At 37.8% G+C, this 13,448-nt stretch overlaps 1 protein-coding gene across 1 annotated transcript in view; it reads right to left on the reverse strand.

Annotated features, from left to right (window-relative positions):
* LOC134331179 (egl nine homolog 1-like) overlaps positions 1–10,065 on the reverse strand; it is a 32,905-nt gene extending 22,840 nt beyond the window's left edge. The window contains exon 1 of the mRNA XM_063012480.1: positions 9,078–10,065. Within this exon, the coding sequence (XP_062868550.1) occupies positions 9,078–9,827 (750 nt within the window). The 5' untranslated portion in view covers positions 9,828–10,065. The remainder of the gene's footprint in view (positions 1–9,077) is intronic.
* Between the last annotated feature and the right edge of the window lie 3,383 nt (positions 10,066–13,448).

The following is a 13,448-nucleotide window of genomic DNA, read 5'->3' on the forward strand; positions in this document are numbered from 1 at the left end:
TGGTCATAACATTAGAATATCATGAAAAAGTTGATTTATTTCAATAATTCCATTCAAAAAGTGAAACTTGTATATTATACTTATTCATTACACACAGACTGATATATTTCAAATGTTTATTTCTTTTAATGTTGATGATTATAAACTAATGAAAACCCCAAATTCAGTATCTCAGAAAATTAGAATATTGTGACAAGGTACAATATTGAAGACACCTGGTGCCACACTCTAATCAGCTAATTAACTCAAAACACCTGCAAAGGCCTTTAAATGGTCTCTCAGTCTACGCAATCATGGGGAAGACTGCTGACTTGACAGTTGTCCAAAAGACGACCATTGACACCTTGCACAAGGAGGGCAAGACACAAAAGGTCATTGCTAAAGAGGCTGGCTGTTCACAGAGCTCTGTGTCCAAGCACATTAATAGAGAGGCAAAGGGAAGGAAAAGTTGTGGTAGAAAAAAGTGTACAAGCAATAGGGATAACCGCACCCTGGAGAGGATTGTGAAACAAAACCCATTCAAAAATGTGGGGGAGATTCACAAAGAGTGGACTGCAGCTGGAGTCAGTGCTTCAAGAACCACCACGCACAGACGTATGCAAGACATGGGTTTCAGCTGTCGCATTCCTTGTGTCAAGCCACTCTTGAACAAGAGACAGCGTCAGAAGCGTCTCGCCTGGGCTAAAGACGAAAAGGACTGCTGAGTGGTCCAAAGTTATGTTCTCTGATGAAAGTAAATTTTGCATTACCTTTGGAAATCAAGGTCCCAGAGTCTGGAGGAAGAGAGGAGAGGCACAGAATCCACGTTGCTTGAGGTCCAGTGTAAAGTTTCCACAGTCAGTGATGGTTTGGAGTGCCATGTCATCTGCTGGTGTTGGTCCACTGTGTTTTCTGAGGTCCAAGGTCAACGCAGCCGTCTACCAGGATGTTTTAGAGTACTTCATGCTTCCTGCAGCTGACCAACTTTATAGAAATGCAGATTTCATTTTCCAACAGGACTTGGCACCTGCACACAGTGCCAAAGCTACCAGTACCTGGTTTAAGGACCATGGTATCCCTGTTCTTAATTGGCCAGCAAACTCGCCTGACCTTAACCCCATAGAAAATCTATGGGGTATTGTGAAGAGGAAGATGCGATACGCCAGACCCAACAATTCAGAAGAGCTGAAGGCCACTATCAGAGCAACCTGGGCTCTCATAACACCTGAGCAGTGCCACAGACTGATCGACTCCATGCCACGCCGCATTGCTGCAGTAATCCAGGCAAAAGGAGCCCCAACTAAGTATTGAGTGCTGTACATGCTCATACTTTTCATGTTCATACTTTTCAGTTGGCCAACATTTCTAAAAATCCTTTTTTTGTAATGGTCTTAAGTAATATTCTAATTTTCTGAGATACTGAATTTGGGGTTTTCATTAGTTGTCAGTTATAATCATCAACATTAAAAGAAATAAACATTTGAAATATATCAGTCTGTGTGTAATGAATGAATATAATATACAAGTCACGTTTTGAATGGAATTACTGAAATAAATAAACTTTTTCATGATATTCTAATTTTATGACCAGCACCAGTATATAGCCCAGATTTGTTGAGTGGAGGAGGTGGATGCAGTTGTCCTGTGAGAGCCCTTATGGCTGTGGTACCTCCTGTTTGTTATGCTGCAATAATTAGGGGTGCTGAAGTCTCAAGCTATTCTCTGCATAAGCTTGCTGTTATTAATTTCTTTTTTTTTCTTTTTTACCATAAAGTGGTTGCCGTGAACCTTTTTTACCCATCTGAGGCTAAAACCTGCAAGTTTGTGGCTGCCATGTTAGAAATGACGCTCCTCCTGAATGATGGGAATTTGCCTTGACTGCACATAAAGTCCAGAACTTACTACTAGAGTTTATTCTACCACAAACTGAATTCAAAAATGATCAACTCAAATATTTTATGCTCATCATTTGTTATGCTCAATTTATTTAATGCTCAAAATATTTAGAGAGTTTTTCCCTGTCACTGTGTGTGTGTGTGTGTGTGTGTGTGTGTGTGTGTGTGTGTGTGTAAGTTTATCAGTTACACCAACACATCTGGCTGGATGTTACCACAAGTGTCAATTGATATGTCTTTAAAATGAATAACATTCTGTATATTTACAGAGTAAACAAGTGCCCTGACATGGCCCCACAAATTCAAGTCCAAAGGGGTAAATCAGAAGAATGTGGTGGCCTTTTGATTGAGCCCGAAGAAGAATCCACTTTGGGGGAAACTGCACCTTAAGAAGCTGATTCTCAGCATTTCTCAGCACCTCAAGCTGCATAACACAAGTTTAAAAGTAAAACCACCACACAGTAAAGAAAATGTGTATGTGTGAGGTTGTGTGTGTGTGTGAAGTGGCACAAATCTACTATATGTGTTTTTGGCCTTTTAATGACTTTTTCAGATTAGAGAAAGCTTTTGAAAGCATTGTTCCAGCATTGTTCCATGTTTTAACAGATATTGTACCTCCATATTCATTCACAGTTTCTGATTAGGAAATACCTCTGTGCGTGCATAGAAGGTGACATTATCAATAATAAAAGCGTGGATCTATACTCTAATTCCACCACATACTAGCATGTTGCATGTTGGGAGAATAGATCCCAATCTGTGATTATTAAAAAAAGTCTTTTAATGGTATGGTTGACATATTTAATTTATTTGTACATTTTTTTTCCAATTGTCATGTGAAGGGACAATAATTGAAATGGCACAATAATACATAATAATGGCAAGAACATAACAGGGCTCGCAACAACAAAGGCTGTGTTACCATCATAAATACAATCACAAATTAAAGAACGTACACAGTAGGTTACAGTTCAAAATTCACTCGCTTATAATCTTAATAATAAATGTTAATATTATTATTATCATAAAAATAATAATTATAAGTATAAATTATAATAATATACAAAACCTCTTCTAGAAGGAAAAAATTGAAGAACTAGCTATTTCAATGCATTTACTTAATGAGTAAAATATTGGTCCATAGTGGCTCAAGAGGATAAACGTGTGAATATGGTGCTGCTCGGTGTTACTCGATTACTCATGCTGGGGTTTGAATCCCAGGTAATGGCGCTTATATATTTATATCTTTTTCATAATGGCAGTGAAATCTCTCATTTATGAACTACTGATTCAATAACGCTTTAATGGTCTTACCAAGAAAATCAAATTAAAAAATATATATATTTTGCATTCTTGCATTTCTTGGGATTTTACCATTAATAAACAATTCATAATGTTTTTACTAGTGCACACAGTATTTTAATGAGCTTGCACCAAACAGCTGAGGTGATCACAAAAATGATGCAACTTTCATTAATTATTTTTTAGTTGCAGGCTGTAATTTGACATACCAATATTTCTGAGTTTAACATTTAAGTATTTATTTAACCATTATTTAAACCAGTATCATTAGCTCTGCTGTCATCATCCCTCCACAAATCAAGCCCTGAATAAAGTTCTGGCTTTAAAAATATGACTAACTACATGCCCACCCATTATGTTTTACTGCCCCCTAGCAAAGCAGCCCAGAACTGGGGCTGTGTGACATTATGCACTATGATGCACAATTTATAAAAAAATAGTAATTACTTATTAAGGTTAACATTACGTTATTAGGCAGGGATGGGCAATTAAATTTTCCAAGGGGCCACATAAGAAACTCGGACTGTTGTGGAGGGCCGGACCAATAAGGTGAACTTAATTCTGCTCAATATTAATTTTATCTTTTTATTTACATTACATTTTCAGCATTTAGCAGACGCATTTACCCAAAGCGATTTACAATACAGTTACAGTATACAGTCTGAGCAGTTAAGGGTTATGGGACTTGATCAAGGGCCCAACAGCAGCAACCTGGCAGTGGTGGGGCTTGAACCAGCAACCTTCGGATTACTAGTCCAGTACCTTAACCACTAGGCTACAACTGTCCACTCTTTATGAAAAGCAGTACTGTACAGTTCTAATAAGCTTCTAAAAATTAGAAGTTCTAATAAGCTGTTAATATTTTGATGTTACATTTAGAAAATTAGAAGTATGCAGAGTAAAAACATCAACATTATTTTACTATTTAAACAAACAAATGCAAAAAAACAAATGTGAACAAAATGTGCAGGTTTTTAAACTTTACACTATTTTGTTTTGAGTCTAATTACCTCATTTGTTTTTCAGTCCTTTGTTATTGTTTAATATTATTTTTAAAATCACAGAGCTGGTCCTGACTGCTTCAGTTCTGGATGTGTTAAACTTTATAAACAGTCCTTGTTGCTTTTGCAGTTTAGTTAGAGAAGCTTCGGGTGTGACGCTCCGCATCGTTCATATATGCTTGTATTTCTGTTTAGTACCGCAACAGCGATTTAGAGCTAAATTCTGATCCTAAACCAGCGTTACATCTGACTTTAGTAAATAAACAATTCAGAAGTTAGTGTCTTATTAAAAACTCCACCGTCAATCAAACTCAGTTCTGTTCGCATTACAGTGAAGCTGATACACTCGCGCGCACACGCGCATACGCAAATCGAAACGTACGGATATTTAAAGACACAGAGCTCTCGTCAAAATCAATCCTGTTATATTGCATGTTTGATGTACATTTATTTACATCTCATTTTTAATTGCCACGAACCTCATGCGGGCCGGTTGGGGATGTCTCGCGGGCCGGATGTGGCCCGCGGGCCGTACAATGCCCAGGTCTGTTATTAGGCGATACACAGGGAACTATGTCAAAGAGATAATTTGGGAGCTTAGTAATGAGGAAAAGGAGATGGTAGGTAGTGAAGTCTTAGCAGGACTCTTCTTATGGCCATGTGTTTTTATATGTCAGTGACCTCATTATGTTCGCCTAGGATATCCCTATAATTGAAAGCAGCAGATCACTGAACCTTCTTTCTGTTTCTGAACTGGGTTTTGATCAGCTTCAGTTTAGAGAATGAACACTCTACTGAAGCAGTAGTCACTTGGAATATAGCATATGGTTTGAGGAGCATAGTCAGATTTGGGGTAAACTGATTCCAACTTGTTGTCTTTGAGGCACATAGAATAGTTTTGACATTGCTGGATGGGATAGCATATAGTGGGGCCAAAAAGTATTTAGTCAGCCACTGATTGTGCACGTTCTCCTACTTAGAAAGATGAGAGAGGTCTGTAATTTTCATCATAGGTACACTTCAACTATGAGACACAAAATGAGAAAAAAAAATTGTAGGATTTTTAAAGAATTTATTTGTAAATTATGGTGGAAAATAAGTATTTGGTCACCCACAAACAAGCAGGATTTCTGGCTCTCACAGACCTGTAACTTCTTCTTTAAGAACCTCTTCTGTCCTCCTTTCGTTACCTGTATTAATGGCACCTGTTTGACCTCGTTATCTGTATAAAAGACACCTGTCCACAGCCTCAAACAGTCAGACTCCAAACTCAACCATGGCCAAGATCAAAGAGCTGTCAAAGGACACCAGGAAGAAAATTGTAGACCTGCACCAAGCTGGGAAGAGTGAATCTACAATAGGCAAGCAGGTTGGTGTGAATAAATCAACCGTGGGAGCAATTGTAAGAAAATGGAAGACATACAAGACCATAGATAATCTCCCTCGATCTGGGGCCCCACACAAGATCTCATCCCATGGGGTCACATTGATCATGAGAACGGTGAGCAAAAATCCCAGAACTACACGGAGGGACCTGATGAATGACCTGCAGAGAGCTGGGACCAAAGTAACAAAGGCATCAGTAACACACTACGCCGAGAGGGACTCAAATCCTGCAGTGCAAGGCGTGTCCCCCTGCTTAAGCCAGTACATGTCCAGGCCCGTCTGAAGTTTGCCAGAGAGCATATGGATGATCCAGAAGAGGATTGGGAGAATATCATGTGGTCAGATGAAACCAAAATAGAACTTTTTGGTAAAAATTCAACTCGTCGTGTTTGGAGGAAGAAGAATGCTGAGTTGCATCCCAAGAACACCATACCTACTGTGAAGCATGGGGGTGGAAACATCATGCTTTGGGGCTGTTTTTCTGCAAAGGGGACAGGACGACTGATCCGTGTTAAGGGAAGAATGAACGGGGCCATGTATCGTGAGATTTTAAGCCAAAACCTCCTTCCATCAGTGAGAGCATTGAAGATGGAACGTGGCTGGGTCTTCCAGCATGACAATGATCCCAAACACACCGCTTGGGCAACGAAGGAGTGGCTCCGTAAAAAGCATTTCAAGGTCCTGGAGTGGCCTAGCCAGTCTCCAGACCTCAACCCCATAGAAAATTTGTGGAGGGAGTTGAAAGTCTGTGTTGCCCAGCGACAGTCCCAAAACATCACTGCTCTAGAGGAGATCTGCATGGAGGAATGGGCCAAAATACCAGCTACAGTGTGTGCAAATCTGGTGAAGACTTACAGGAAACGTTTGACCTCTGTCATTGCCAACAAAGGTTATGTTACAAAGTATTGAGTTGAACTTTTGTTATTGACCAAATACTTATTTTCCACCATAATTTACAAATAAATTCTGGCACGGATTAATTTTATTTACATGATTTCTTATGGGAAAAATAGGTTTAACTAACGAACATTTTGACTTAAGAACAGCCCTTCGGAACCAATGGAGCAAATGTCCAATGACCATTAACATTTTAATATTTCATATTTTTCACTCCTAGGGTAAACAGTGTCATAAGTTGCTCCCATGGGGGAGGAAAAAACTGGAGAACCAAATGTAAATCATGCAGACACAGGTAAAACATGTTAAACGTTATATAATTTAAGACACCTACAGAGGTGTACATTTTTGGGAAAGATTTTGCTGTCCAGCACTTCACTAATCCAAATAACAGCATGAGTATTGTTTAGCAAAATGTATCCTTAGCAGGATGCAGACAGATTCATTTAATTCACACCGTCACCAAAGGATTTTGGGTGTAAATATGTAAAAGTATTTTAAGCTGTTTATTTTCCAGTAAGGTGGAATGCTACTTTTTACATAATGTTTATTTAAAATTTTAATGTTTTACTAAGAGGTACTAACAAAAAACTACGTTTTACTATATATTAAGCGTCTTTGAGTATCTTGAAAAGCGCTATATAAATAAAATGTATTATTATTATATATAAGTTTTACCCGGATTGTGGCTCTACACTCACATGTGGAAAATATTTGCCCACTGAATAACATTTAGTATCAGTAGATAATGACGAAGTCTCAGACAGCCAACTGAAAACTATTCTGTATTTGGATCAGTTAAAAGTAATACAAAAACTATTCAATTCATGGATTCGTGCAATTAATCTGGTGAATGTCAAATAACGAACATTTAAGAGCAATTATGAACAATGGAGGAGCTAAAAGTCTAATTAAAGTAAATATAGCTAAAGAGAAACACTACACAACTTTTAAATACAAATACAGGTGAGTAACGATTTTGGAGTGTCAAACTATGTCAACTCCTGTCACAACCTTGATATGAAAATGGTAAAACTCATACTCAGCACCTCTGGATTTTAAGTAAGGCATACAATTATAATAAACATAACTTTGCCAATTATGTACTTTCATGTTTTGCATACATAACAAGTATTCAAAAATATTTTAAAATGAACGAATAAATAAACAAAAATCTGAAAGCCACCAAGAATGAAAGCAAGTACCTCTGCACCAGAGCGGTAGAGAGAACAGAGTGGCGACACTCCCATAGGGAACCGTTGTAACGGGGGCGGGACATTTTTTTGCGCAGCTTCTGGGTTGTGGAGCTCTGTTCCAAACATCCCATAGAGCCCCATTCATTTCCACTACTTAGCAAGCATTTTCAGCTGTATGTTGCTTTGTTTTAAAAAAAATAATGAATTTGATGTCATTAATATACTTAATCCTGTTATTGTTTAGCATTTGCTCAGCACTAAATGTTACATGTTTATCTTAATTAATAGGTATAACCGAATTTAGCTTGGTCAGTTAAGCTAAATTAATGACACTAGAGCCTTTTCACCTAAAATGAGTTGATTAATCAAGAGTCTTGTTACAGAAATAATAATAAAACATAAGAGCCATAATAAATCATGCTACTTTTACTTTCATACTTAAGTACATTTGAAGGTAAATACTTTAGTACTTTACTCAAGTGGAGGTAAAGAGTATTTTTACTTTTACTACTACTTTTACTGGAGTAATATTTTACCTTGGATATCTCTACTTTAGCTCAACTACATGGTTTGTGTACCTTGTCCACCACTTACATTAGACAAAATGAACTTGTGCATATTCATAATGAATTCATTTATGTATTACATGTAGGAATCAATTATTTATCACTCATGAAATAAGACATGAATGAATGCTATTTCATGTACCTGCACTATAATGTTAAAGGTACGGTAGTGTGTTTATGAATCTGTTCATTCGGGTAAACCTTATGAATCCAGCCACATGGCTTAGTGTTTAGCCAAAATGATTATTATTATTATGAATCCTCAGGAAAGTGAAGGGAGATTAGTTTATGCAAAAAACAAAACAAAAAAACTCTTTAATCTCTGTACTGTGTATTGTCTCTACTACTTAATGATATCACATCATGTAATGTATGCTAATATAATGTACTGTGTGGTAACAAGAACGACCTATTAACAAGTCATTATAAACATCAATCTTCCACTTCATATGCCAAATTGACATAAAAGCAGATGCAGTAAATGTAAAGGCAGTTGAAAATACCCAGAAATTGTACAAATGTTTATTGTTTACCGTTTAATATTTTACTCACTGCTGCCTGTCCCATATGAGAACATGACAGCGCCGGATTTGTTTGGAACTATTGGAGGGTTACATGAACCACGTGACCGCGTGGCGGCGAGATCAAGGAGCGTCGCAACTCTCTCTCTCTCTCTCTCCGGCTCTGCTCTGCACTAGATGCAATTTTTCTATAAACATTTCTAAACAGTGCCCCCTAGTGTACGGGATATAAAAGCATTAACAACTAATCCCATGTAAAGTCTAAACTTGTATTATGTCTGGTAAATATGTAGAATTAGATTTAAGTACATACACGTTTCTTTACGTTACTTACTTTTGTCCTTCCGTTTATCCTGTAGTCTCCCAGTTTACCATTACAGTGTCTGACAATATCGTCCATGCGACTCATTAATAAAGCTATCTTCTCACATCCTGGTTCTTTTCCCTCGATCCAAGTAATTTTGTCACCTCGTATGTCCTTAGTTGAGTCACTTCTTTGGCTGACTAACTGTCCATCAGTAAAATCACCTGTTAAATATAGAGATCGAACCTCTTCTAAAATACGAAATCCCGTATCCTCTCCAAGAAAGTTGTCGACAACACAGATACCATGTTTGTTCATACATGGAACTATATATTCACTGGCCAGTTTCTGCGAAGAAGATCGTGTCTGTCCATTAGACATTTCATCAGTTTGTTTATGATCACTTAAGTTGTCAGAGCCGGACCTTGTATAACAGGTGGCTCTTAAGGTGTTTAATTGTAATGTAGAATGCCCTGTTTGTGGTAATTCTTCTGAAATCGTGTAGCTTGTTTTTTTGCTCATTTGCTGTGCCCTGTGAAACTCGGTCTCCCTGACCTTATCTTGGGACGAGTCTTTTTGGGGTGGGCGAGAATTGTTTTCAACCTGTTTACAGACCTGCTTGTGCTTCTTCCAGTCTTGTTTTTGGTGTTCCTTACAACAATAAAAAGAATTGCGACATCGACCACACTTTAACAAATTCTCCATTTTACCACACAGCTCACAATACTGGCTATCTCTGTCCAAGTCGGTCCCGGCTCCTTTGCATGAGTTTTGCTCCATTTTCTTCAAATTGACCACCGGCTCCAGCTTTATGACACTGTGCAAGCTTGAAAATATTTGCTAGTGAAATTAAGAATGATCCATCACCGTGTCACGTCTTCTCTGTAGTCACAGGATTAAAAGTCACAAATACGTAATTTTACATTTGCATTTTGGTTTTTTTTTTTTTTTTGACGTTTTACATTTCTAAGTGCATCCGGTCCACTATCAGCACTGCAGACGCATATGGCGTCGTCCGTTCTTCTTTTTCATAACACGCCACACGTATGCCTTAACCCTGCCCCTTTGACGTATGCACATTAAAGGCAAAACAAGAGTTATGTTCAAAACAGCGAACTGCGTACTATTTTTGTAATAACTTGTAATAATGTACAGGATGATATAGGTTTATTTAAAAGTGCTTAATATTTTTTCCCAGACCCATCGTCGGCTGCTTTGGAACAACTTAAGTACGACTCGAGTCGGCTTTTATGTAAACTATGTATGGTTTAGTTTTTAGACAATAGGCTTGTTCGAGATGAACTGCGCCTCGCCTTGGTGGTCAGCGAGAGCTGCCGGTTGCAGTTGGGGGAGGAGGTTAAAAGAAAGCCGTCAAGTCGGACAGTCGCCACCTGCAACAAACGTGAGCTACAGCGGATCTCGCGGCGTTTGCGTTCTGCGTGGCTGATGAAGTGAATGCAGTAGAAATAGCTCTGCTTTTGCGTGAAATCGAACTAAACATTCTTGATCATTGAGCAGGTTAAACCCAGCGTTTGTTTTCCAAATCCATAGTGGTGAATATAGATGACCATAAAGTGTCAAACTAAGTTTCTGTAAATAAATATAGTTTTACTCATCATTCATTTATCTTGTAGATTGTAGATTGAAAAAAAAGAAAGAAAAGTTCTAACAAACATGTTATCAAACACATATTTATGTTAATGAATAGATTTAAATATCTGTCTACAACAATTTAAATAAATAGACCTAAACTAAGTAGCCTATTTTTCAAGACTATTGAAACATTTCACATGAAAACGTAAGAATACATAATTCCAAATATATGGTTTGTTCAAGGTAGAATCTGTGAATGTGATAAACAATGTAAAAGTGTTCCAAAAATAATTAGATGGAAATTATAAAGTGCACTCAATCAGACCTTAATCATTATGGTTGTGTATATGGTAAATAGACTGCAATTATATTGTGTCAAAGTGGCTTAAAGTCCAAACTGTCTATATCAGGGGTCATCAAACTACGGCCCGATGCTTTAATTTGACCAGCCCCTTTAACCACTGCAGCAATACATGTTGTCTGGCCGCTGTTCATCTTCGAACTCACAGTATTATAGCGGGGAAAAATAACAGAGGAAAATTGGCCACCCGGAGTCTCAGTAGATTATACGGCAGCGATCCAACGGGTGGCGCTCCAAGCATGAGGGGAGTGATTGGCGCATCAATAGAGAGATGAGTGACCGCAGCCACTGAACTGTGTTGCAAAGTGGGATTTTGTTTTGAAAATCCTCGTGTCCTGTGTTAATTTCATTAAAGCTAATGCTCTTAACTACAGGCAGTTTCAGGAATTCTTGTCTGAGCTAAAGATGTGCTTTACTGAGATCCGCTGGATGAGTCGGGGTGAGTTTTGAAATGTTTTAACGACCTGCTCCCGGAGATCAAGGCATTTATGCATCCAAAATCAAAACTCAAACACATTGTTTAATTTTTATGCTTCTCTTTCCATTGCTCCCCGATCTCAATAAAACATGCACTCAAAGTAACTACCGTTTTCGACAGCATCTACTTCTGTGAGCAGACTTTTTCGAAGTTGAAACACCTTAAATCTCCAACCAGATCCAGACTCACTGATCAACATTTATTAGCTATTATGACTGGCAGTAACAAATATGGAACCTGACGCTTACTGTCGTCAGGCAAAAGCAGGCTCACAGTTCACACTGATTTTTTAAGGAAACACTGTATGAGGTAGGATAATGGAAATTATTGAAATAAATAAAATTTCTGCATTATCATTATGAACTACAATTATACAAAGCACAGACAATACATCCAGTATACATAGTAAATAGCTTTTTTGGGTGTGTTTACTATTTCACCTGCGGTCCGGCCCCCGAAACACTGAAGAACAGTAATCTGGCCCTTTGGTTAAAAAGTTTGAGGACCCCTGGTCTACATAATTATTTTGTCTACGTAAGGACTTAATCACATTTACCCTTCTTTAGGCTTGTTCCAAAAACACAACATTTTGTAGAGGATGTTGTCCCCCTCTATAGTCTCTCAGAATTTAGAGGTCATTTCAGACTCACCAAAGGACAAGTGGAGGTACGTAGAGTATGTGGAAGCCACATAATCATCCAGATGGTTTCAATGTTATCATGATAACCGTCTTTTCTCTCACTTACTATTTAGGATCTTATAAACACGTTTGGCCCTGTCTATATGAATCCACAGCAAACAAAATTGCCACTGACAAAGAGTGTCCTAGCCTGTCTATGGACACTGTCGAACCAGGAGTCATATAGGGGTATTTCAGACCGATTCAGTATCACAAAATCCACTCTTGCCAAACATCTCCATGAGTTTTGTACTCTGGTAAATACGCACATGGCACACCACATTTCCTGTCCTTTAGGACAAACTCTGCACAATTCTTTGTTAGGCTTTCAAGCAGCTGGATTTCCAAACACTATCTGTGCAGTAGATGGATGCCACATTCATATTCAGAAGCCACACTGTGACAACCCCCTGGCATATTTTAACAGGAAACAGTTCTATTCTATCATTCTCACTGGATTTCTGAAAGCAAAATTGAGGAATGTCCAGTCCATCAGCTCAGCAGTGTCAGCTTGTTGCATTCTACACAATGTTTGCTTGGAGCCAGGAGACCAAGGTGATGATGTGCAGGATGAAGAGAATGATGAACAGCATTCACTACAACCTCACAACCAAGATGCAGTTCATTATAGAGACATAATAAAAAAAATGTTTTGTGTCATCTTTAACTTTATGCCTGTTGGAGATCATTTTATCTTCAACTTGCTTAACTGTTCACAGTAACAGTAATTGTGACCGGGGTGCCCAAATGTTCGCACACCACTGTATTTATAGATGCATTGTTAAACAGTAAACTTCAGTATGCTCACCAATGTGCCCAGTATGATTCATTAATGAATAATGTGGTTAATAAGTACATTGTACAATTGTGTAGAAGTTTGTGCTTCTTCGAGCATGGACACATCAGTTATTTAGGCATTGATGATGAATAGTGGCTGTGGTTTATTGAAGATGAATCTCTTAACACAATCATCATCTGAACAAGATTGTTTTGTTCTTCCAGAACAGCTTACCTTCTGGCCTTGGTTCTTGTAAAGAAACATGACACCATGCTCATCCACACATTTTTATTTATGTAGCATATTTTAAAATGTTTACAAAGTTTACAGAGAAGAATGAAAAATAAATCAAAGTGTGATAGTGATAGTGGTATTAAAACAGTTAAGATATAAAATATTAAAGCAATTTAGATTGCTTTATATTAATAAAATTAGAAGACAAGAACCATCAGAAGTTCTAGAAAAACATCAAGATAAAAAGATATGTTACATTAAAGAAATATCAGGTAGCT

This window comes from Trichomycterus rosablanca, chromosome 17, assembly GCF_030014385.1.
Source record: "Trichomycterus rosablanca isolate fTriRos1 chromosome 17, fTriRos1.hap1, whole genome shotgun sequence".
NCBI classification, from domain to species: domain Eukaryota; kingdom Metazoa; phylum Chordata; class Actinopteri; order Siluriformes; family Trichomycteridae; genus Trichomycterus; species Trichomycterus rosablanca.